The sequence below is a fragment of the Anas platyrhynchos genome, chromosome 5, assembly GCF_047663525.1.
Source record: "Anas platyrhynchos isolate ZD024472 breed Pekin duck chromosome 5, IASCAAS_PekinDuck_T2T, whole genome shotgun sequence".
Taxonomy (NCBI): Eukaryota; Metazoa; Chordata; class Aves; order Anseriformes; family Anatidae; genus Anas; species Anas platyrhynchos.
In genome coordinates this window covers 16,253,493-16,281,000 of record NC_092591.1, presented here as the reverse complement: position 1 = coordinate 16,281,000, position 27,508 = coordinate 16,253,493, and the positions used below count along the sequence as shown (strand labels likewise).

General features: G+C 40.3%; 1 protein-coding gene across 4 annotated transcripts in view; it reads right to left on the bottom strand.

Moving 5' to 3' along the window:
• Positions 1–27,508, bottom strand: part of BTBD7 (BTB domain containing 7) — a 56,183-nt gene that overhangs the window by 21,426 nt on the left and 7,249 nt on the right. For all 4 annotated transcript variants that reach the window (XM_027459735.3, XM_027459736.3, XM_072038358.1 and 1 more), the window contains exons 2-3: positions 15,326–15,511; positions 8,459–9,538 (exon numbers count right to left, since the gene is read on the bottom strand). In XM_027459735.3, coding sequence (XP_027315536.3) covers positions 8,459–9,538; positions 15,326–15,407 — 1,162 coding nt within the window. In that variant the 5' untranslated portion in view covers positions 15,408–15,511. The remainder of the gene's footprint in view (positions 1–8,458; positions 9,539–15,325; positions 15,512–27,508) is intronic.

Sequence of the window (27,508 nt, the reverse complement as noted above, 5' to 3'; positions counted from 1 at the left end):
TGTTTTATAATATTCAGGCAGCAACAGCCTTTCCAAGATCTATTTGCAATGTCCCCGAGTGCTCTACCCCAATCTTCTGCGACCATTAGCATCTTCCAAAGATCTTTCACTTCTTCAGACTCCAAGATGAATGACTTTATCCATTCTGGAAAACTGGGGCTTTCATGCCCTCTTTGTGCTGGATGCCAATAGCCATAGGTCCTGCCTACAGACAAGTCCTTTCTGCTTCCCCAGTTCTCTCTCAAACACAATTCCACAGCCCTTCCAAGCAGGAACAGCTTGAGCCCATGCTCAGCATACTAACAGCCTGGGATCTTATCAAGACAGTTGACAGATCTACCAAAAACAAATTACATGCCCTCAACAGTTAGCAGGAATAGGATTAAGCCAGGTTTTTCCTACAAAGTCGTTAGCTTTATTTAACTCATTTTGTGGTGGAGATCTCTCCCCTTAAGCTTACGCATGCCAGAGGAGTCAGGAAAACCAGAAGTAAGAAGAATTCATCTTGACAACAAAATGGCATCTAGAGGCTATTAAATGGTTTGTAAAGTTTGTCACATTAGAAGAGACCATGCTGGTAACCAGGACACACGCTTTTGAATCTGCTGGCACACAGAAAATAGCTCAAAGGCATAAGTTACAGCTAGTGTGGACTACAATATATCTGGAAGCTCCAGAGACACGTATCATCCATGAGCATTCTTGCTGTTCTAACTGTTTTTGATTGGAAGAAAAAAAAAAGGAGGAAGACATTTACTCAGTCTCCCTCCCATGCCTTACAAAGGATGCAAACGCATCCTGTATTTGTTAAAAGTTTGTTAGAAGGCAGCCCACACTCACAGGCTGGTCAAGCGGTCACAAAAGCAAACCTCCTTGTACACTGGAATTAAACCAAACTGACCTCCCTCTTACACTCCACACCTCTCTTGCGTCTCAGTGGGACTTAGGTGGCCATGCAGTGTATGTACCAGTCAGCTCATTTCTGTCAGATATGCTTCCACATCAGATCCCTGGCTGCACAAACCACGCGGGAGGCAGGGCAGCAGTACCACTTCTGGCAGCCAAAACAATCTGTGTCAGGTTCAAGTGACCTCACAGAACTCAAGACAATTCATAGCAATATGAATTTAGGTTATCCACAGCAGTAGGCAAAACATCACCTCTGAAAACAGTAAGAGCAAGTGAGAAGAGTTAGATGGGTTATTAGTTTTTGTCTGTACTGTTATCTCATATGCAGCAATACAACAACCCATACTTTCCCATAACTGCATTTGGCAAAGGGGATCTTCTCTTCAGCATCAATTTCTGTCATATTTTGGCTAACCCAATAGCTACAAAACAAGATAATTTTAATAGCTTGACTTTGCCAGTTGATTAATTATTAGCTTCATTTCATTTAATTTTTTTTTTAAACCATTTGAAAAAAATAGAAAACTGCTAAAACTTCAAGCAGCTAGAAGCCTCTAGCATTCCTTTAGGACAGAGAATACAGCACTGCAGGGAAGAAACAAACTGATGCCAAGCCAGCAACTTGCAGGTGCATTTCCCCATACTTTAGGATTCTGAGGCAAACAAGTTTTAGTTATTTAAAGGTAAAAAAAACGACACGAGCGTTGTGCAGGAGAGAAAACAGGACCTAAGCAGCACTGGAGATCAAGGAGCCTATGGACCTCGGCAGTCAAACACTTCTGAAATCCATTGTGAAGTTCAGTACCTCTTTCGAGCTACTTTTAATCCCTCCATTGATTTTTCTCAACACAAAAGAATTAAAAACATGCATGTACTCTTATCCTTGATAAACTGAATTCAAAGCAACACCTGCTATGGACCTGGTAATGCATATGGTAACATTTCCTAATTCAAATACTGAGCTAGCTTGACTTTATAGCACTTCAGACTGTTAAAACCAATACAAAACACGAACTGAAGGTTAGGACAGGCAGCATTTTGTGTGTTATGCTAACCAACTTTCCACTGTGAAAACTCAATAAATTACATCGACTCCAACACAGCGTATCATCCAGCCATTTGAAATACTAAATTATGGAGTAGATGAAAACCATGCAACTTGTGCAATTTAAAAATACTTGGATATTGCTGTCAAACTGTAAGGCTGTTAAGCCTTGTAAGATTTTTGTAGTTATAAGTTTAGCCAGAAATTTAAGAATTGTTACATGTTTAAGGCATTCACATTTGTGGCAAAACACTTTTTAAAATTTTCTCTGCCAAATAAAGAAAACAAACTCACTCTCTTGCTCCTACCCTAAGCACAGGGCATGAATTTAGGAAGCCTGAAATCTGCTTTTGCATCTTTGGCTTCTTGCAGTCATCAGTTGGTAACAGCCCTCAACTGGGCTGCAACATTCCTTAAAAAGCATATTCAGCAGCAGGCAGCTTAGCTGATCCAGCTTACACAGAAAACAATCACGTCAGAAACAAAAGGCTGGCAACTCAACCATAACGAAACAGAGGGAAGAACTTAACACAGGAACAATGAAGGGCTGAGGGAGGCTGAGCTGATGTTCCAAGGGACTACTGACCAGTGATGGCTCGTAGCATTACTAGCCGTACACTTCCTAGAAAACAGGTGACAAAGCCTGAAAGCAGCGTCCAAATCTGTTTCTCTGCAAAAATTTGTTTGCATCATCACAATTGCATGTGCAATTGGGCATGTAATTGGCCAACTTCGCAAAATTCTTTATCCTTACATACAGCCCTGACTAACAGTACTGTACGAAAGATTTTCTGCTTTCTGAACTTTCCCCTTTTCATCTCCTTAATGTAAAACATCAGTAATAATTTCAGGCTTGGGTACAAGTGAGTCATGGTAAGGAGATAAAAGGTCAGATTTATGGTAACATTTACTTCTTCATATTCCATTTATTTTGTAGTTATATGAGCCAGACTAGCTTCTTTGAGCACTTACACTACCCTAATATAACTAACATACTTGCTCTAATCTTCCCACAATACATTTGTGTGTATTTAATGCAGCTACTGTGGGCTTCCTGGTGCTTCACGACTTCAGTACTGCTGAGATCAAGGGTACTTTTGATGTCAGATGATATCTGCCTCCAGATCAAAGGCTGTGCTCCTGAATATGACTATTAAAATAAAGTTTCTTCTTATTCTTGTCAAGGGTAAAGTCAAAACCTAAAAATAAAAAGGAAAGAAATGCATAGATAAAAGTCTCAAATTATTTTTCAACTTAGAAAGCTTTTTGGAGTCTTTTTTCTACCTCTTGATTCCCAGGCAAGACCACTACATAGGGTCCCAGCACCTGAGAACCTGCAACAGAGAAGATGTGTTGTGCCACCACCTCAACGGGACCGCTTGTGGTAGTCACCACTAGGGCCACGATGCATGTATTCAACGCAGATAACTTACAACTAAGATACTCGGGTCAAACTTCCCTGAAAGAGCAGTGCACGTGGCAGTGCGGTAAAGCTGGAAGGGGGATTGTTCTAACCATGCTCAGGGAATAGGATTAGGGAAGCGAACTGGTTTTAATAATGGTGCTATCGAGGAGGACGGGCTAAGAGATTTTACACCCAGTTTTGTGAGCCAGTGTGCTAAAACAATCACCATTGGAGTTGTTGGAGAGCAGCAAGACGACAAAAGCAGGAACAGGAGTACAACAGGCAGAATGCAACCACATTCCCCTGAGGGCTCTGCTCGAGCATCGCAGAGAAGGCTCAAATCCACACAGCCTCTGCAAAAGCAGTTAAGAGCTTCACTTCCTCATAGTTACCAAATACTGCAGCATGCCTAATAACAGTTTCTGGGTTATTAGGTACAAATGGGTTTTGGTATGATGAGACCTGTAGATGAAATGATTGCTGATTAGTTCATTTATTCATATTACTTCACTGAAAGACCCAATTCAATTTCTTTTGGAATATAAATGATTTACGCTGATCATTAAGTCAAGCTGAAGCCAAGTAAATTCTAAGTGGGCTTGCTTTACTTGGAGAGTAAAGATTCTTAGCACGTACCCAAACCATCACTGACTTCATCACAGGGAAGCAATCTATTAAATACAGTTAGAAAAGGGAGCACGGCTGCGTTAGGAACAGGCCAATTTCCATAGAAAGAGTCAAAGCTGAATCATTGCTGAAACTGATGAAAAACGACATCTGGACACTTAGAAAGGACCCCGAAGACAAATCATGCTAAAATCAGCTGGAAATAAAAAAAAAATAATGATCAGAAGCTTTAAAATCCATCAATTTCACTCGACACTCAGCTACAAATATCCAGCCAGAATTGGGTAAAGTGAGCAAAACGAGTTGGAAAGAGGATCCAGACCTGCACATAATGAACCCAAAATATTTTGCAGGAAACCAGGGAGACAAGCTTTAGCATATTTGGAATTGGCCAGAATGAGCGAGCCAAATCAAGAACTTGAGCCGGGGTGTGTGTGTGGAAGCTGAGAGAAGAAACTTGAGACATCAGCTACCGCAAACGCCAGGCGATGAGATGGGTCACAGAACCTGGGTGAAACTGCTGCCTGCGGCCCAGGGGGGAGAAGAGCACTGTCAGAGGACCGAGCTGGGAGGTTTCACAAGAACTGCCAGCGCAGCGGGCTCCAACCACTACACACAGTGCTGCCTCTTCCAGAACCGCTCTGCACAACGCCTGCAAGTCAGATGTCCGAGTGACAGCTCCCAGCACAGAAATGTGCGAGCAGTGAATCAGGGAACAGGAGGGACACCACTCACCTGGAGACTCAGCTCTCTCATGTGAAGTATCGCACCTGCTAGGGGAGGACAAGGTACTGTGGTACGTACTGAAGTAAGGTGCAATTGCTACTAAAGCACATATTTTAAGTGATCTGCTAGTCAAGTGCAGGCGTTTGTTTTTTTCCTGATCTAATAAGCTTCCTTTTAATTTTGATTATAGGATTAAACCACAGCAATTCTTTAGTGCCAGCACAGTACAGTTTGACCTAAGCACGAACTCAGCATGCTAATTCAGTATGAAACTGCTGGATACTGATTTCACTGGCACGTGCAGATTTTCTACAAACTGCTTACTTCTTTCTCCTGCATCTAGGTAGCACAGCATCTAGCCATAAAATCATAATTAAGTTATCAAATGGAATTTCCAAGTCTGAAGGGGTGGCTGGGGGAGGGGGGGAGAACATCCAGAATTTGTTTGCTACTGTTCCGTAATAGAGCAAAATTTCAATCCTTCCCTGATTTTATTACATTTCTCCCCTAAGGACAGCAGCCTCCCGCCCCAACACTACCTCACCGTTACACAGCTCACCACTTTCATGGTCAGGCACAGATTTACCAGACAAAGAGGAGACCTGATGGCCAGTACATCCCTGCACCTACTGCCAGTCATCATCCCCAAGAAGCTCACAGCTCAGGCCCCCCAAGCACACAGCTGGGGCCAGGCTCACACGGTTCCAGCCACCACTGGGTGGTGCTGCTGCAGCTGTGGGAGCTTCTCCTTGCCCTCCCTCAGGGTGGGCAAAAACCCCCTCAATTAAGAAAATTTAAGACCTCTTCCCACTGACTCATACAACATATTTTAAGGCAAGTACTGACCCACAGCATGTTACTGAAGAGCGCTGATTTACGACACACTGATCTGATTTTGAGAGAAGTTACGCTGCTCCTTCAGAGCACCTTCAAATTCCTCAGTTGTTCCAGTTCAGATTTCCAATCCGAGGGAAAGAATCACACCCTGTTCATTTATGAAACAGTGACTAATTATTCAGTGTCTTAGTGAGGGTTTCATTCACAGTTTAATTCCCTCATTAGCATTCCCTGCGCATGCTAAATCCTTTTAGCACTTGTATAAGTGCATGCACCAAAATAATCAGACACTGAGAAACTGTGCACTTGCAGCACCTTCCTCATTTCAACTCATTTTCCTTTCCTGCTTTCAGCCGATCTATGAATTATCCTGCTCTCAAGTAGTATGAGCTTGGATATATTGTATAGGAATGAATCCAACACCACTTCAACCATAGTAAAACTTTATGCCTCTTCTGCATTCTGTTTAATGTTCAGTTTCTAGGTGTACTTAGAGGGGAACAACAACACAATCAAGTCCAAGGACACCTCATTCTCATTCTGTGAGATATCTCAGAAAAGAACTCTCCCCCGTTTCCTGGCAGTTTATTTCAGCAGAATTATTTCAGCTTCTAGCATCATCTGAAAATCAGTTTCCTAATAGCAGCCTCTAGGGAAGATTCAATAGTTACTGATTAGTTCCCCATATCTTTTGTCGAAGTTACATGCAGCTCCTTGAAGGACCTATTGATGGTTTGAAGAAACTGGGTATGATCTCCTCATGTAGTGCTTATAGCTGCTCTTATCTGTTAGTCCTCAAGTCCTTAAGTTTCCTAATTCTAAGAAGGTCGGTTTGATAGTTTGTAATACAAAGACTTCAATCTTGACAAGTATAATTTGACAGCTAGAAGTTACAGATGTACAGATCTACTGTAGAAAGTTATTTTCTTTGAATTAAGCTAGCTTAAGTAAATCACGTCACTGATCTCAGGGAACTCCATTCTCAATTTCTCACCTCAAAAGTAAAACTATCACCATCAAGGTGGGAAGCAACTGCAGTATCTCATTATGTACAGCATAGCCACTGAACCCCAACAGGTAAAACAGCAAGCAAGGCTCAGGCTACCACAGGAGATACCAGTTCAGCAATCATGCTCTGCAATCTCAGCCTCCAACAATCCTGGCCAGCCCTCATGTGCAGGAAGAAAGCTATCCAGAGTTGCGTGATCTTCAAGAACAATGGACAGAAGTGAAACCTTTTAGGGCTGAAAACACTAACTGACCCCAATTCAGTTCTGCTTATTAACACATAAATACCAAAGTCCTGCAGCACTTGTGCAATTAAACCTTTTATGTTTATGTTCAAACAGCATGACTGTAAGCTTCGTGTGCCTGCTTTGACATAAGCCACAGAAATAATAATTTATTGCTAATATGTAAGATAACTTCATAGTAACGCTAGCTATTTCCTTCTCTCAACAAGAATCCCTTGTATCCTCCACCCCATACCTCATTTAGGCCCAAAAAAGGGATTGTAAATGAAAGTAGATAAAGATCAGAAATAAAGACCTGTTACACATATTTGAAATAAACAGCATGCTTCAATAATGACGCTCATTGCGGCTAAAAGCCCTCATATGGCATTTCTACTCTCCCTAGAAAACACAGATGCATTATCTCCAACTTACAGATAGGAAATAAATTCTTTTTCTTCAAGTACTTGCCAGCCACTGATAGAAAGACTCATTATGCATACGCACACTGTAAAAGAGAGTGCAGACAAACTAATGGTTTTCAAAAAGAAAGCTGGCAATTCTAGACTTCGTACCATGAATGCAGTAAAGGGCCTTATTTTCAGAAAGGAATACACACTCTACAAAAGAGGAATAAAAACTGCAGTTGAAGTAGTTAGCACTTTTCAAAACCTCAGCTTGAACTGAGAAGACTTGAACATAGCAGCTTCTCAGTTCTTCACAGAGACAGACATCCCGACTTACAGCTTCTGCTGACCAGGATACAGGCCTGGCGAGCTGCCCTAGGAATAGCGTTTGAACTGTTCCGTGAGAATAGACACTGCTAGTTCTGCTCATTCAGATGCAGAAAGAAATCCAACTTTCACCACCCCCAGCAACAGCACCCTTTCCACATACAATACAGGTGGCTGACATGTAGGATTCCAGCACCGAAGTGACAAATTAACAGAGGTGCATTCACACTCAGGTCAAAAAAAAAAAATGGATCCCACAGACTGCTCCTATTTATACTTCCTTATTTAAATGTAAGTGTACAATAGCTGTAATCTTCTTCAATTAACATTTTGAAAAAAGATGCACTTGAAATACGAGTGAATAGAACTCCCAATTTTTTGGGGGAAGGCTATTTTAATCGGACTATGAGCACAGTGCAGAAACTCGAGCAAGTGTTCCTTACTCTTCCCCTTCTGAAAGCAGAAGGCATGCAAGCATAATACCCACTGCACACTCTGCTCCTGCTGCAGAGGAAGGATGAGAATTACTGAAAGGCACCATGAAGAGAAAGCAACAGCTGGACAGGAGACAAAGCTTCACTGACAGTTTACTGGCTTCTCCACAGGTAAGACTGTGAAGAAAGTTGATTTCCTCAAATGGAACAAAGTGAAGAAACCCATACCTCTTCCCCTCCTTTCTTTTTAAGGAACTGTTTGGACTACTGCAGAAATGTGCATTTTTCTTTTCCTACTGACATTTAGCATTAATGTTTTCTTAAGCAAGTCTGACATTTAAGCTGTTCACAATTAACTAGTCTTGTGGAAGGTGTCCCTGCTCATGGCAGGGGGGTTAGAACTAGATGATCTTGAAGGCATTTTCCAATGCAAACAATTCTTATTCTTAAGATAAAAAAAAATGTTCAAATAAGGTCATTTATTCTGTAGAGAGGACAGGATTACATACCTTGTGCAAGCATGTTAAACTCCAAGAACAGTGCTATGTGGTAAAGCTCCATAGCTTCTTCAGCCCTAGTCATGTTCAGTTTTCCTGCTACAAGAGCCTGAACTTCACTTAAACTGCCCACCGAAGGGCTGGAGTGCAAAACTGAGAGGTCCACCACATCTGTATACATACAGTTCAAGATGACCTTAGCGTACTTTTTTGGTATGATAGATTCATCCAATATAATTCTAGTTGGAGTTCGTAGAGTTCGGTCTGTGATTTCTTCACCGGTTCGTATCCTCCTCTGCAGCAAGTGGCGAAAAAATGGAGATCGTGATGAAATAATAGCTTTGTGAGCTCTGAGCTCTTCATCTAGACAGTTCTGACTTCCACCAAAAGTTTCAACTAAATCAGAGTTGGATGAAAAGCTCAGAACCACATCATAATAGCACATATAATCAAACAGTGCACGCATGTCAACATCTAAGGAATTTGGTGTTCCAAATTCTTCACTAAGCTGCACGAGGATATCAACATTTTGGAACCTTGAATCCTCCATTCCAAACTCTCCCGTATAAAGGTAGTGTAACAAAGCAGAAAACATAGGCATATCAATGCCAGCTGTGTTGATGTCCATTATTATTTCTGCCCCATACTCTGGTGAGGAAGAAAGCAGCGTCTTAAAAAACGGACATCTTGCCGCTAATATCGCACGATGCACAGGGAAACAAGTTTCTTGAAATATTAAGTCTACATCAGTACAATATTTGTACTGATAAAGTTCAGCCATGTCTTTTTGTAGCGTCCTGGCTTCTGGTCTTGCTAAATTAGCTTGTAGATAAAGTTCTTTTAAGGCTGACGTCCCTTCATATTCTTCTACTAATGCGTTAACATCTCTGACATCCCAGCCTGAGAGAAGTTCTCGCATCTGCTTGGCATGATCAGCAGATCGGCTAGATTTCCGACGCTTAATGAATTTCTTTTTGAGGGTGGCAAGGCCAGAGGTTTTCTTTTTCTTGTCTTGAGGTTTCTCATGGCCATGGTCAAGGCTATACAGCTTTGATTCACAGCCATAACCTTGATGAGAGTAGGATGATGTCCCTGAAGGCAAAACAAAAGGAAGAAAATTAAACACATTTATTCTTTAAGCGAAAGGTCTGCAATATTCAAACAGTCCATCAGTGTCTCTAAGTTAACTGTTTTTCCTTCTCCACACATTAGATAATTCAACAAGTTGAAAACCTGACTGAATCCTTTTCTGGCTATTAAGAACAAAAAGCCTTTTTCTTCATCTAATAAGCTTGTATTTATTATGAAGTCTATACTTTAATAATATGTTATTGAATTATTAAAATTTATAGCTTCATTTTCTCAGTTCTAAGAGCCAGGCAGTGCCAGTTGATATAGCTGTTGCACATGGCACACTTATCAAAGCAAGGAGAGAGAACTGTGGTCATAATGTTACAGGCTTCATTGTACTAGCTCTAAGAGATGCAAAAACACAGCCTTTTTAAAAAAAACTTGTAGGAACTTAATGAAACAGTAGTCTCACAGTAGCTGTGAGCTCCCCTCATCTTCCAAAGTAATTTTCAAATTCTGTTCTTGTAGCACTAAGTGTCGTTTCAACAAGAAAAGCATATTCTGCAGACACCTAACAGAGTCACAAGGAAAAAGGGTGAAAAAAAAACAAAAATAAAAATACAGTACCAAAACTGTCAAGAAAATTAAAGACAATGAATCCAATTTCAATGCAAATTTCAACAAGAAAATAGAAATCTTGCATGTGATAATTAAGTAATGCTGAAAATCAAACACAAAATGGGATCCGTTCCACAAAGCAGATGCCAATTTGTGTGTACACCCCATTAAAAGCAATACGGAATATGCAAACTTTACTATATTAAAGATTCCCTTTGAAAGTAGCATTATGCAACTAAAGAATGCATGTTATTTTTCAAAGATCATTTACATGTAAATTACATTGTGATTCGAACCTGCCATGAAATATAGATTTTCCCCCAACGTTATTTGCATTGCATTCCTGACCTGTTCTCCTAAATGAGTATTTGCTGATGGCCATTTTGATGTTAGCTACATATACAATAACACAGACAGTAAGAAAAGAAATTAGGATTCACATTTTTAGAAGCAATGGAAAATTGAATTAAAAGTTTTAATAAAAAAATAAAGCTATAGTTTAAACAGAACTATGACTCACTGGGTAAAGGGCTATTTTATAACTTAATTTACAGAGTTTTCATTCTGAGACAGATGGTGGAAAATGCAGACTTGACAGGAAAAAAAGTACACCAAACCAACCTCTTCCAGACAATATATGAAAATAAGATGCTTCCAAATGGCATAAAGATTGATAGCAATAACAGGCTCTGTTAACCTGAAATGTATTTGTAAATACTTATATTGGGAACATTTCTTAAGTTTCTATTACTACACTTGTGTAACTTCACTACCTGTTGTGGATTTTTAAGTTCAAAGCACGTCCAACCACCACACAGTTTGTGTGGCCTTCTGTAACTTGTTTCAGTCACCTGTCTGTCTCTGTTCAATTTGTTCCAGGCAGATTTGATGTGATGCTATTTTGACGTTATGGGCCAGTCTGTCCAAGTACAGTTTTAGTTACCACATTATTTCAGATAGGTATTTTTTGAAGTTTGAAAAAGACAGCAGCAATTCAAAGTTGTATCTGAGAACATGGCAAATCTAGCAATTTAATATAACCATAAATTGTTTCATTATTTAAGCCTCACTAACTTTAAGTAACCCTATACACTGGCTTTTATGCCAAGCTACTAAAAACTTCCCAAATCATGCAGTGTAATGGTTTTATAATTCACCTACTAGTCAAAGTTTTGCGAAGGAACTTTACTTTCTTTGAGGAAAGACTATCTTAGCCACGCTACATTAAATTTTGCTCAATCAGGCAACATATTGTAAGTTATATTGAAATTTCACAACATTAAAGTCAATTTAAATGAAAAGACTAGTAACTCACAACTACTTCAAAGAGATCACGCTGTAAAATCTGCCATATTCCTTCTACATGATATAATAGATATTACAACAGAAAAGTGGAGATTTAGCCTCCTGCTGATAGAGATGAGCCTACAATTTCACTATACTTTCAAAAAGAGTATAGATTACATTTCACAATAAAAGTAACTACACTTTGGACATTCTGTAACAATGCTGCTCTGAGGGAACAAGCCAGCTCATTATTATTTCAAGTATCTTGGATTCTAATGGCAAATTTGAGTACATTCAATATTCCCTTACATTCTGCTAAACAAAAACTAGGACACCAGAAGTCTCAATTTCTCTCTTCCCTGAAGGCTGCCATCAGGTATTACTTGCACATGAATCACCACAAGACACTAAAATACCATTCAAACCTATGTACATCCTGCGCTACACAGAGGATTTAATTGCAGAAGCACTGCAAACAGCACTAGTAAGTCCTACAATTAGATAAAGCATTGCTATTAATAGAGCTGTGGCAACTGCTTTTCTCCAGTTGCAGAAGAAGAGATGCACTAGCACAGCCTCTCTGGATTCCCAATAGCTGGGGGCTCAGCATCCCTGAAAGAAAGTTTTTGACAAGCCTCTTTTGGGTCCACCTGTATTTCTTCAGCAGGCAGAGGCATTAGAAGTCAGAAATAAGAATTTACTCCCCTCTTCTACAATAAAAGGTGGAAGTCTAGTACTGCTGAAATGGACCTGGGGTGCTCACTGACAGCCAGCTGAACATGAGCCAGCAGTGTGCTCAGGTGGCCAAGAAGGCCAGCAGCATCCTGCTTGTATCAGGAATAGTGTTGCCAGCAGGACCAGGGAAATGATCGTCCCTTGTACTCAGCTCTGGTGAGGCCACACCTTGAGTGCTGCATTCAGTTTTGGGCCCCTTACTACAAGAAGGACATCAAGGGGCTGGAGTGTTCAGAGCAAGGCTACGGAGCTGGTGAAGAGTCTGGGACACAAGTGCTACATGTATGAGGGGCGGCTGTGGGAGCTGGGTTTGTTTAATCTGGAGAAGAGGAGGCTCAGGGGAGACCTTACTGCTCTCTGCAACTAACTTAAATGAGGTTGTAGCAAGGTGGGGAGTCAGTCTCTTCTCCCAAGCACCAAGAAACAGAACAAGAGGAAATGGCCTCAAGTTGCACCAGGGGAGGTTTAGGTTGGATATTAGGAGACATTTCTTCACTGAGAGGGTTGTGAGGCATTGGAACAGGCTGCCCAGAGAAGTGGCTGAGTCACCACCCCTGGAGGTATTCGGAAGACATCCAGATGAGGTGCTTGGGGAGAGGGTGTAGTGGTAGACTTGGCAGTGCTAGGTTAATGGCTGACTTGATGATCTTGGAGGTCTTCTCCAACCTAAACGATTCTATGATTAAATGTTGTTAAAAAGCAATAGCTACTTCATGCCCCTAGACCATGTCTAGGTTTGAACAGATAAATATTTATAACAAACAGATGATTGCCAAGAGAAACTACCAGGGCACTTGACAATGAATAATGGGATTTGTCAAGTCCTCTGCATGCCTACACATGTTAAAAACTAATTATAGAGCTGTATTTAAAAAACAAACATCTTGAACAGATGTACCACCCTAGAAAATGGTGTGAAATCCTCCTTCTGAATGCTGTAGACAAAACAGCAAGAGAATGACTAGTTAAGCCTTTGCTGAAACAAAAGTATTTTTACAGTGAGCACTTCATTTTTATTGATTTAGCTCCTCTTTGAAATCTGCAAGCAAATTTAGCATTGATTTCACTAACATGGGAAGTCACACTAGGAAAATGCTGTGCTTTGTTAGATCAATTCTCTGCTTTCAGTGTTCATCCTACACTTAAACTGTAGCATGGTGCTACTTTAATGGCAAAGCAGCATGTCTAAACAAACCCACAGGTCTGAACCCAGTTTCCAGAAAGAAGGCAATTAATACATATCATGCTCTTACATCACCAGTCTTCATGCTGCCCAAAAGCATAATTGCAAATACGTACACCTCATGTCTTCTACATAATGGAACTGTAAAAGTTCACGTATAACAAAAACATGATTACTCTGACAAGTGATTAAAATCTCATCTTTCAATTTTAGGACTTTTATTTTCTACTGAGACAGCTACAAAAGCCATCCATCCAACCAGAGTCAAGAAACAGCCAACCAACACAAGGGAGAAAGGAGGAATATATGCCAGTGTCACAGGTAGCACAGTTACACTACTCGTGTACATGCCAACATAATATCAGAAGATTTCAGTCTTTTTTTTTTTTAATATAAGAACTCTCATTTTCTTTGCTTAAGATGATACAATGACATGCTTATAGACCTTCCTCAAAAAAAGCCTCTACTCCAATTTTCAGTAGATAATGGGGATCCAAAAGTTCACAGCTCACTAAATAACAGGTTTTTATTTGGGTTTTAATATCGAAGAGCATCATGAAAACCTTCCACACACAAAGGACAAAGTTCCCAGGGAATCTGATGAAGCCTTTGGAACCTTCTCTGCCTCTTATGAACTCTGCAAGTGCTGTTTGGGCACGCAGATCTGCTAGGATTTCTCTTCATTCTATATAAAGGCCAATTAAAAACCCACCAAGATGTGCACTGAAAAAGTTTTAGCTGTGATTTTAGGAAGTACATAGATATAAATTGAGATATCTTTTACTACTCTTAATGTATTTTCAGTGTATCATAACTAAGCCTTTAGGAGGACTTTACAGCATGGGTAAAAAAGACATTAGTACTAAAGTTTTCTTGACTTGCTACTAGCACACCCAATTTTAATCCAGAGAAGGAACTTTCACATATAAGAACTTGTGTGCTGTCCTCTCCTCAGATCTCCATAAGTTAGGAATGTCACAAAAGCTGAGATAAAAAAAATAAAGCAAGTCTATTTTTCCTTTAAGAATTCCACTGCGCTTTCAGCGGTGATTAAAAATAGAAGTAACACTGCATATCATTAGCTACTTATTCACTGTTGCAAGCCAAGGCATAAAGAAGAAATGTGTTTATAAAGTATTTATGTTATTTACTGCTAAGATCATTCTTCAGGCTGTCAGGGTGTTGTTTTTTCTAAACTAGATTATCTTCTGAAGTAGTGTCTTCTTTTAGATTCATCACATAATTATTATTTATAGTGTGACAGTACTTAGATCTCCACTGAGGTCTTTTTCTGCTAGACTGAAAAGAATATAAAGTTGGTACCTGCCCCAGTTATGGCTGGTATGAGAAGGTAGTTTAAGAGCACATCTACTCAAGTTTCTACTTCAGCGAGGTACTTTATTGTCCTAACGGTATTCTAAACCAGAAGTAACTCCCCTCTCCTCACCCCGATTTGCAGAAACAGGAAAACGGTATAAGGAGAAGTTATCTTCCAGACTGCTTGTTACTTGAACAGGTTTATTAGTAGAGATAACCCTTCTGGCAATGAGGAAGTAATTCACTCTCCTACAGACACAGTGCCAATACTACAAGGAGTACTGATGATCAGGAGTGTTTTGTACTCTAACACAGTTTCACTGAAAATCTGAGGAAGAGTGCAAAATGGTAAATACTATTTTCAGATAGCAACTGCTCCTCAAACAGTGAGAGCTAGTGTGTATGGCTGAATTATCAAAGAACACTTTTTATTTTTATAAATAACCTGGCATCTGTTTACTAGCAACTGGCAGATCAACTCATTGCATATGTATGCCAAACAGATATTGGACAGTACCAAGTTTTATGCACTACTGAGCTTGAACAGACAAACTGATGACCTAGAAAATAAAAACTAGGCATAATATTACTGCAAAGAATTCAAATCCAGTGTATATACAATCCAGCGAGCCATCTATATAAGCAACAAGATAACTGAAGAGACTTACCTATGAACGTCTGTTGTGCCTGTGAATTTCCCCCTACCCTTGGGGAACATGAGTGAGGGTAGTTAGATGCATTAGCACCCATTTTCTTCAGTCACTCAGGCATTCCGCCTGCTGGCTCTTCAATGTATAATCCCATAATCCTTTATAAATCTTCAATCCCAGACCCAGCATTCTGTTCCTCCATTTCTGGAAAGCAAAAACACCAATAAGTTACTTTAACAATTGTTTTTCGTATGTATTACGTGATTTAAAACAAACTCAATCTCCAGCACACGGTGTTTCTAGAACATGTTTGAGGTCTTCTTTTTAAAGGCAACTTTCTGCTTGAAGGATTAAACCAAGATCAAAAAGCATTGTTCCTGAAATCTGTAATGTCCAAGGCATTCACAATTCACTATGATAAACTGCAACAAGGAACAGGATGGTTAGCAAGCTCAGAAGTCTTCAAGCAGGGATGGTCTAGACTAGGCTAGAGCTGCTCCTTTAAGTATGCCAAGAAAGACTTTACATGCACACTGATGCATTCACACATTGTTATAAACATCCCTAATTCAATTACAATGACTGGGAAAGCAGAATAAGCCAATTTGTTGAAGGTTGTACCATCATAACTGCTTTCAGCTGCATTCTGATTTCACACCAGCTGTGTGCTCCTCATTCAGTTCTACTTTTCAAGTTGGGGCTAGTGCTTAGAAGTAGGTCTTTAATAGTCAAAATAAGGCATATATTCATTACCTAAATGAACATTTATAACAAACCCAAGATTTAATCTACTCTTTATTAGGCATTTGAAAACATTTTAGAAGTCAGTTCTGAAGAAACCTGATCAAGGACCTTCATCACACTTACATCCATACAAACAAGCATTTTCTAATTTATTTTTATGTTAACAGTGTTAAAATATTAATACTGCATAGTGTGCATACTGAGAGTTACCACAGTAAGAGCTCCTTTTTAGTCAACTGAGCATGTGCACCCCCATCAAGAACACAAACAGATGGACAGGTCAGAAAGAACATCACAAAAGTAAAGTCTATCCTCGGAATTTTTTAGACTTAATTCAGTTCAAATTTAATATTGTGAACATATAACTAAATTCCACCAGGCTGGTCCAGGTGTAACTATACTTACTATATGCTACCAACCATTATTACTTTAATAATCTGTATTTCTGGCATGAGTTTAGAAGTGGGAGTTATCATGACGCTGCAGAGGCGAGATATGATCCTAGCTAGACACACACACACACCTGGCTTCTTAGTCACAAACTCAGCATGCAAAACAGATCCATCTTGGGGAGCAGAAAGTGAGAGGCTGCAGATTACTGTAGGCATAGGGATGGGGGGCAAAAACAAAAAACAAGTGTCGCAACATACGAGGGCTGCTTACATGAGGAAGAAGAGCAGAGCCAGGCTTGGAAACCTGGCTTAAGAGATGTAGCAACATGAAGAGGTGAGACACTGGCACGGCACTGAAGCATTACGAAGAGGGTGTGTGCTTTCCAGCCATCTGATGCCACAGAACAAGGTTCCTCAAAGCAGGCCAACTGGCATTTCTGTGCCCATCGGGTGCTTGCAGAAAGGAACCACAACACCTCGCAATAGACATTTCATACGGGCAGAATCCCTACCATGAGGGGCTTACAGCCCAGGTCCGCCTCACAAGAGTGCAGGCTGTTATCCCTAGCCAACTTCTGCAGAGGCAGAAGACCACCACAACAACACAGCAGCTTTACTGGCATTGCCTATGCCAAGTGCAGCCCGTCTGCAGGCTCAAGGACACAGAAAGGGGGAGCTGCCGTGCCTGCCCTCTCCAGCTAGGTGCCAGTCTCCTCAAGTGCTTGTAAGCTGGTGCTTTTCTCAGCCTTGTCTCTATGCAGATTCACCACAGGTCAGGAAATGGAAAAATAAAAAAATTTTGCTTGCGTGGTGAGATAAGCCTGCTCAGTATGAAACACGAACCAGAGCGTGCACAGAACGGGCAGCATCACACCTGCTAACGCCAGCAAATCTCCGCAAACACAAGCTGTTGGATTAGTTCAGTCTTATGCAATGTTCTCCCCCACCACCACCCATACATAAAAATAAGCTAGTTATTCTAGGATAACCATACCCATATGGATGCAGACCTCTTCTTCATACAAGAAAATCTCCACAGAATTAAGGAAAACCACAGAAAACAACTTTCATCAGAAGTGACACTTCTATTGATCTGTGTACCTACAGGCTGTGGTGCATAGATTTTACATCCTTTTCTATACGGAATTAGTTACATTTAGTACAAGCAATAAGAGTCGGAATTCAAACTGAAAGGCAACTGTATCACAAATAATAGCCAGCATCCTGGGTAGATATCCCAACAACTTCCCTTTTCTCTGGGAAAATTGGACTTAGTTCATTTGGACTGAGTCCTGGAAAAACGTCATTGCTATTCTACTTTCTGCTTCTGTGTTCAGTTGCAATGCGTTAACTCATCCATTAGATGCCAACTAATACTTCACAATTCTTCCTGGCATGGGAAAAAGGGTAGCCTGAGACTCAGGTTTGAAGTTAATACCTCACATCTTCTTCCGTTTGGCAAGAACTGTGCCCCAGAAGATGGGTAAGGTACATGATCAAGGAGTCTATGCGATAATCCAACGCATTAGATATTCAGTGTCTGAATTTACAAAAGACAAAAGATTGTGAAAATTTTAAAAAGCTCATAAAATGTCTGATATATAATTTCATTAAAAGGCACAAAAGCATTGTTACACATTAAACCCAAGTGAATACCATGGTGAATTCACTCACTAAACATAAAATATGTAACAAGTAATTTTGCAAAACATAGGCCAATGTAAAAAAAAAAGTGTCATATTAAAGCTGTATATACAAAAATACATGTATATAAACTATATGCCAATTTCAGTGAAGTTCAATGCATTTAAGCAGAACAAGCTCTATGGTCAGCCACTCTGTCTGTTCATGTATGTCACAATTTGTGTGTCCTTTCTAATTTAACCATGCACTGAGTGGTCAAGTGGACCGTAACAGACATCTTGAGGGTATTTTGCATCTCAAATTCACACATTCCAGTTAGTTACAGGGTATATTGTGCCCCAGGGCTCAAAACTGATCATAGTTGATACCACTACTCTCCTTAATGTTGTGTATCACTTGAAAATGTAGTCTTTGAACTTGTATTACATTTCTAGATGTTACATGGTAACACTGCATAACCCATAACCCAAACAACTTAAGCTGGCAACAATGAGGACTGTCCTGGAGGAAGCCTTGCCTTCTGGCCTTCATCCTCAAATCCACTTTCCCTCCCTTATTTGTTCTGGCTCAGATATTCAGTGAGCAAGAAAACTGACCCACGCATTAAAAGCAACCTTGACAAAAAGTTCTGTTTTTAAACAGTCTCAATTACCAGTTGGCTCCTTATGGCATCACACAAGCACCTGCACCAGGACAGGTAGAAAAAGAAAGAGCTTCAGGGAACTCAGCGACTAGAGCCAGGGCTGCACCTTTTCTGCCAGCAAGGCATACTGCTTGTATCACTTGTGCGTACAGGAGGGTTTCTTTCCCTCCCCCAGCACGCACTTCAGCCTCCACACTAAACCTGGCCTACCTGCACAGAAATCACTCTCGCATATACCTGCTGAGCCCCGTGTGAACATACAGATTGCATGCTGAGCTATGTGCCAGATCAAGAATGCTTTTTCCCCATAGTTAAAGAGCACTGCAGAAGAAAATTAATGAAAAACAAAGAAACAATGCCAAATAATTAGATACTTAGCTGCCAAAGGAAAGATTTCATCTTTCCTTGCAGATGTTATCTTGAATACCAAAAGCTTCCTATTTCAGCTTAACTAAACAATTAAATCTAATTTTAGTCTCAGAATACAGTCCTGATTTATTTTTTAAGAACTACTTTCGTGTGAACTTCTTGCGTGGTCCAGTTCACATCCATGTGAACACACACATTACCAAGACTAAACTCAAGATCTGCTGACCTACTGAAACAGGATCTCTTGTTGAGAACAGTGACACACAAACAGATGTGCATTGTTTTTCTGTATACGTGTACACAGAAAAAAGTTAAACTATGTTGAAGTTCTCGTTCAAAAAAAAAAAAAACAACACACAAAACACAGCCTGCAATGCAGTAAGTAGTAGATGAACTGTGTTATATGAAGCCAGAAAGCTTTAGGAGCCAGAATTATTTCAAATGCTACTGAAAACACAGATGTGACTTCCAGATTAAACTGATACTTAGATAATAACAAAAAAAAAAAACACAAAAAACACAAAAACACACAAACCATAGATCTAATTAAGTCTTAGTACCTGAATTAAGTTCTTCACTCTTCACAAAACTTGCAAACTGAACTTACGATTTTAAGAACCTAAAAGGATTTGCATCTGAAGTACCTGGGCTGACAGCCAAAAATTCCTGGATTGGGAATTTTGGTTTAACAAAAATCTATGTACAAAATGGACTTCGGCTAACAGTGACACGTTGCTTATAGGTATCACTCAATACAAAGCTTTCATAAATGTTTCTGTATATTAATTAGATCCCAGTGGAATAAAGGGCAAGGTGGGGAGCGTTACAACACATTCTACACCCAAAGTATCCTCCCACACCACCAACAAGAAAAAACAACACTTAAAGACCTTTTTGTATTTCTTCTGCAGTTGTTGCCACAGAATTATGAAACAGCATAATGCTAGGGAAAAATTAAGAAATCGTATCAGGCATACGTACATACTTGTACCATCATTATTTTTCAGGTTTTATACTGTGCTTCACATATTTGAGATTTACTGTCAGTAACGGACAATACAAACATATCTTATTCATACTTATTTACATCTTCATTTAGCCAAAGACTACTTTGCTCTTTTGCCCCAACAGCTCCCTTCTAGCAGCAAGGAAGCAGATAGGATGTCAGATGAGATGACAACATCCAGCAGCGAACAGGTCCGTTTTTGCATAAAATGCAACTAACCAACCCAAGCACACACCAACTAAAAGGGCAAATCCCAGTAAGAAAGAACTTCAATTAAAATCTAGCAAGAACAAACTTTTAGTTACTTATTTACTGCTATGAAAATAAGCAAAAACACTTGTGGGGACAGTGGCAAGGGCCCATGTTCACCAGCTTGCCTGAACCTGCCTCCAGACGCAGCACAGCAGGCTGGCAATGGGCACTGAGCACCAAGCCACGCTCAGGAGCACCACGACAACCCCATATCCAGCAGCACGGTTCTACTGCTCCCGTCCACCTGGGGAGGCTCCAAACACAGCCCTGGCCACAACGGTTATTACATTGCATCACTACTGGAATTACCAGCCAGCAACTGGGACCAGCACTTCAGCATGAAGAAAAAGTTGCTTGTTTCTGCTTGGAGTTGTAGCTAATACATCTGGAAGTTTCTAGTTTGGATTAGGACTGTACAAAAGCGAGGAATGAATAATGTTCTTCATGATTTCAATCTAAAAAAAGCTTATTTCATTATTTACTGCATGGGAAAAAAAAGTAAACAAAACACAACTATAAGCAAAACACCAGACCCTAAGCCATGTCAGCAGTTCCAAGCACAAAAGGGCAAGATACGAGACCATGAAAGTAACTGCATCGGTTGGTTCTTTGCTTCGGACCACATGTTCCAGCTACTACAAAGAACCCTTTTCTGAAGTTAAGCGTGAATTTTAAAACATTCTCTTTTTCATAAAGTACTATACTTGCCCATTAAAAAAAGAAGATATTTTAAAGTGAAGGAGGCAAAAAACCCACAGTAATCCTGGCCTTTTATTTCTAGGCCTATTGAGACCCACAGGGCTGAGCTTTAGAAAAAATAATATAACCTGTACTACTTTTCAACACATCCTCTGGGGAATCAAAGTGAAAGTTAAAAGAACTATATTCAAATCAAGTATAGAGGCATGTAGCCTTGAAGATATGCATACCTTAGAAAAAAATGAAAACACTGAAAAGCATTCAGGCAGTTGAAAAGATAGAAAGTACAGAAAACGCCATCTCTTCAGTACTGTCTTGCAAACAACATTCAAAGTAGGCTTGTTATGATCAGCAAAGCAATTCAGAGCAGTGTGAACGTGTCACATCCCAGAAGCAACTAAGTAATGTCACTTGTGGGTAGTGACTGGCTGAACCACTAACCATGATGAAGAGGCACCAGACTTAAACATCTTTATATTCCCCTAAATATACCTATCTTTATATACCACTTAGAGATAAAATGCAGTAATTGAATTACAACAGTACAATGCCACAAGGAACAAGAAATTCCTCCCAAGCAACTTAAATATTTTTATGTACTGAAATATGAACCTTGATCTCTACATATCACTGATCCTTCCAGCTGGGTGCAAGCACCTACTAGTTTACCAGAAGTCTGATTGATGATACTCACATGACAGACATAACTAATGCTCCAGAAGTTTAATTCAAAAGACCACTTTTAGCAAAATCAGCAAGAAGTTGCTTACTGCCTCTTGATATGAAGTAACTGCTTGTATTCTTCAATGATTTTCCACTTTTAGAAGTTCACTTGAAATGAACATGAATGTGATTCAGACACAAAGCATCATTAAAACTACCTTGCAAGAATATCAGAGAAATCCTATCCACTAAATCTTTATCGATATCACTGAACAGAATAATTAGGTATGAACATGCCTATTTACAGGGAAAAAATGAGAATAATTCATTTTAGCCCCTCTAGAATAACTGCATGTTACATTGACATAACATTGCATTTTATTTTGAGGAGTCCAAAGGTTTTTCAGAAGATTTATTCTAAGGAAATAGAAACGTTTGCTTTTTGTTGTTTTTGTTTTAAAAGAAAAGGAAGTCCTGTTTGATGTAATAAACATGTTGTGAACACAATCAGTAGTTTAAGACAGAAAGAGGAACCTCCAAATTACTTGCAAAGTATCTCAAAGAATGGATCAGACATTTTAAATAAAAAAAAATATATATATATATATATATATATATATAGCAAGCTTTAATTGTATTGAAGTTCTGGACAAGATTCAGTTATCTTGCCAGGCAGCAACTTAACTTTCACTAAATCCAGCTTCAGAGACTGGGACTGAACCTGCCTTGGAAGACCGCTTCCCACTCTCTGTGGGCCTGCCTGTCCTGTAGTGCAGCAGTACACATGAAAGGTGCCCTCAGCTGTGCGCTCAGGCAGCGTCTTTTCTTCCTCTAAAGAAAAAGTAGCAGTGGAGCAAAAGTAAGAACCTTTATGCAGTGCATTTCAAAGTCTTTTTATTCAGGTAGCCCATCTGTCAACAGGGTTGGTATTTTTATGAGGAATGGAAGCCTGTGCGGTTTCCACAATTCACATGGTTCTATTCTATATTCTTTGAGACATCCCCATAAAGATCCTTGTTTCATCCAGAGAGGGAACTCCTCCTCTTGCTCGAGCTGTGACCCAGCTACAACACAAGACGCTGTTTTAAATTAGCAAGTCTACTAAGACAGGGAAATCTTGGCTCAAACCCCAACCATATGGAAGATTTGTCTCTGGATTTTAGCACCGCTGCCTTCTCACATCAGGTACCATCTCAGTGGGATATACCCTACGGTCTCCTCATTCCAGAGATGTTTTCCCTTTTCTCCAGGCCCAATTATTTCACAGAGAGCCATTTACTCTGAATTAGGATCTCAGAGCTTCCTGTACACAATAGTGCTTTTAAATCCAGCACAGAGTTCACATTCACTACATTTCCTCTAAGAACATACTTCCTCTGAGAGTACTTTAAAAGTTACTAGTAAGGCAATCTGAAATACCATGCTCTACACCTACCTGCAGATATAACAAGATATAACAAAAAGCATCATCCGTCATCTCTTAAAATTTGTCATTTTCATTTCACCTTCAAGAACAGCATCATTTTGATGCTTAGCTTCCTTATTAACTACCACAGTCTTAACAGGAAAGGTAGAAGTCTGGTGATGACACTACTTGGGTTTTTTCCAAACACTAACCCCAGCATCACAGTGTTGAAGCACACTAAAAATCTTGGACCCACATACTGATTGGCCTTCCTACATGGATGTACTCTGTTCACTGATCTCTACAGTCTCTGGCTGCAATTGACACATCATCCTGCCAGTCAGCCACTGCATCAGGAACAATTTCATCTTGCGGTATTTCTGTTGCTCATAGCCATTACCAACATCATTCCTCATTACCTCAGTGTCTCTGCATAATCCTCCTCCTTTCTGCACATGGCCCTATGAGATGCTTGGTGACAGGACAACATGGAACTCAATTACTTCCACTGAAAACCTCCTCCTGTGGCCAGAAAAGCCATTACCAGTATTGCCATATATTCAAAACATTTTTCTCTACATCCTTCTTAATCCACCACCATTCATTCGGTTCTGAAAAGCATCCTCCCTGTGCATCCTTTTCTCCTCACACAACAACATACTTGACCTGTGCAGCCTCTGCTCTTTGATACAAGAAAAGTTTGAAGTACCACTTGCTAGCATAATCTTATGCCTTCAGGGCAAATGGATCCACCTATTTACAATACAAAAGCTGGAAGCTGGAACACAGAAAAAACTGGTAAAGAACTCAAAAGGTAATCTAGTCCAGTCCACTTCATGAGACACAGCAGGTATTTTATATAAAAAAAAAAAAAAAAAAAGAAATCCTTTCCGGAACAAGGAAAAACAACAAAAATTGAAAAAAAAAAACAAACCACATCAAACTGACATTGAAGCTACAGTTTACATTGAATTTCTACAGTAATAGTCACAAGCCACGATGAGTCTTAGATGCAACCAAAACAGTTCCAATCTTGATTCAAAACATACAATTTGGTATATGTAAAAAAACAAAAAGCTGTCTCACTGGCACTGTGGTTCCACACGTTTCCTCATTGGCGCTCACCTCAGCTCCTATTGCCCTCTTCATGAAGCTCCTCCATTTTGTCACCAACGAAGCCAGGGAAACCTCTTCTGCAGGAGTTCTCTCCGCTGCAGCTGGTTCCCCCACCAGTTTGGTGACCAACCAAGGGAATGTCAGAGGGGGAAGAACAGCAAGAAGTAGCCAAAAGGCTGCTCACTCCCCACAGCCGAACATGACGTATGGTTTGACTAACAGTCAGTTGGCCTGGCCTTCACAAATAAACATTCCCAGTCCCATGCGCTCATTCCTACGGCAGAGCTGCCCCCCTTCCACTGCAGCAAACACTCATGAAGCCCCAGAACAACCCCATTATCAGGGACCGACAGGACCTTGTTTGCTTTTACCTGATCCTCTGGTGCGGCTGCAAGCAGCTCTGCCTTTAAAGGGTAGCACTGCCTTGTCCCCATTCAGTCATCTGTCACCGAATTTAAACGTCTTAACGAGAGTAGTTACAAAAACCCTCTTACAATGCAGTAGTTTTTCTATAGAGCTCTTAAGAAATTAGAAGTAGGAAAAAGATTCCCTGCAAGTTGTCCTCAAACAAAGGGCAGTCCTAGCAGAAACAGGCAATGTATGTAGTCCCAACTGCCACAAGGACTTCACTTGTGAGCTGTCACAATACCCAGTGAGCTGACCCACAGCTTCTCTTTCGGCCTGTACTACTTCTGTTCTGTGCTTGTACAGTTTGCTCCTTGCCTCAGCTAGGCCTTCGTTACCAGCCCCTCAGATAGCAACCACTGCGAGTGAGGATGTTCACACTGAGGGGTACAGGGGTTGCTTTTTTGAAGGCCTGGAAGATTTTAAGTTTGTCGTCACAGAATACACACACCTCAGTATTACTCATGTGGAGAAAGAGAAAAAAGACAAGCCTGTATGTTCTCCTCCAGCTGGCAAGCTGCTGCTGGGGAGAAGCTAGCTGTATAGGCAAGGCTCCCTGCCTGCTGGCTCTTGACAGATACATTTGGACAATCCAACACCACCACTGAAGTCCAACTAACAAGGAGCTGTACCTTCCCCTCACTCCTCTGCTCCAGCCAAGTGGTTTCCCCACTTCCCTCACCCAGAGATGAGGTGATCACCCCACAGCTCGTTTCAGATGGCTGATCCGCCACACAACGGCTGGAGGGGTCAGCAGGGAACGGAGGAAAAAGGGAGTTGGGCCGGTTGGGCCGACAGTCAGCTGCCACTGTAAGGGGAACACGTAGCTGTGGATGTGGAGAGCAGACGTGCTATTGCCCTGCCTCACAGCTTCGCAGAACTAGATCCTCACAGTCACCAATTTAATTCCCTCTCACCTCAGGCTCAGCCTCAACTAGTCTCTCTAGCCTGGCCCCACCACACAGACGAATCCTCCCTCCTTGGGCAATTCTGAAGCTCAGGTTTTGCTGCTAGTATATCCCCTACCCCTTCACAGCCCACCACAGATTCTTTCAGTTCTAGGCTACGCATCGAAGCAGGCAGCAATACAAAACTGAACTGGAGGTCAGTGTACACAGTATCTATATAATTGGCTCATTTGAGAGCTTGTCAGCTGGTTATGGACCATCGCTGCCCTGAGGGAGTCTGATATTCCAGGTTAAACCCACATGATATCCCCCCAATATTTTTTTTTAAATTACTTTTAATTTTGAAGTATAAAAACACCGCTTGTGGTGACCTTATGTATGTTTTCCAGATCAGTTATTGCTGTACTTAAGATTTTAAATACTTATTTAGAAGATTTCTCCTTTGGTTGGGGTTTTCTGAGAGAGAAAAGTTTTAAAAGCCATGCTGGCTTCAACAGCTAACATTTATATTGGAACATCTGATGCCAAGAAATCTTCCTATGCAACACACTTCAAAGATTTCAGCTGTTTGTAGACAGACATTTTAAGAGCATGCACAGTAACAAAAGACAGTATTGCAGTGCCTCTCCTCACAAGGAATTTCATAGACTTCCACAAACAACCAAATTCCTCAGAATTTACACCAAACCTTTTAGTGCCTACACTTAGATTCCATGACAGCCACCATAGCCAGAACTAAATGCCCACAGAATTTGATGTGTTTTTCCCCAAAAATACAGAAACCTATTTCAAATGGAACAGTAAATACTTTCTCTACGATAAAAGCAATCAATTAAAGGAAAGGCTTAGTCAGAAAACCAGTCTAGTAGTTAGCCTGCAATTAAGCCGGATCTTTGTTTACATTTTCCCCTTGGCAAGAAGAGGAAGTTATGTCTTCCAGATTTCCTATGAGCTCTCTGCATTTCTAAAGCATTCATTTTTTGTCCTGTAACGTGAACATGCAGGTTTTACAGAAGAGTCAAAGGAGCCATACATGCATTGATCTAAGTTCCTAAAAATGGATCCACCAATCATTTACACATTTAATAAGTTTAGCAATATCCACACACACCTCATATATACAGACATCAAGATAGTTTTGAGACCTTGCTGGGTGTTTTCTGTTTAACTATTTGCTAAAGCAAATCTGCCCTTTGAGCAGACTGCTGATAAGCCTTAACTCTTCTCTCTCCTTTCACAAGGCTTTAAAAACTTTTCAGCTGATCAAGAACATCTGAAAACATTTTCACAAGAAATCGAATAAATGTTTTAGAATGAAAGCAAAGTTTTTAGATTGTATTAAATATTGTACTTTTAGATTTTATCTCCTAGAGTAGAGGAGGCTTTTCATTAAAACAACCTGTTAATCTCATTTTATACCCAAGTTTGCTCATCTACCCCTATCCACAACTTTCCTTCACGTTCAAAGTGAAAAATACAGAAAGAGGAGCCTTTGCCAGTGCATGCTACACTTACCAAACCTCCTTCCATTCTTCCAATATTTGAGGATTTCATCAGTATATGAAAAAAAGTCACTATTGCCAGAAAAAAAGCACTCTCACTTCCCTCTGTACCCAGATGACCATTTTCATCAACTGTCTACTTCCCCCTTGCACACTCACATTCAGTGAGCTGATTTTACCCAGCTCAGTTTCAAACCTAACAAAAATAAAAGATTAATTTTAATTTGAATGAAAGAAGTTAATCATGCATGCAGAAAAAAGGCAAGTTCTGTTTCCTTCCAAATTTAAAACCAGGATGAAACCCAAATTCACAAGATGCTTAAACAAGCACTAGAGGCTGCTGAGAACCACCAAGGGCTTAATACAGTTCAGCCTTGATGAAGGTAAGACCAAGATACTAAGGTGCCATTTTCTAAAATAGTTCTCCAGAAACATAAGCTCGTAGCTAAAGAT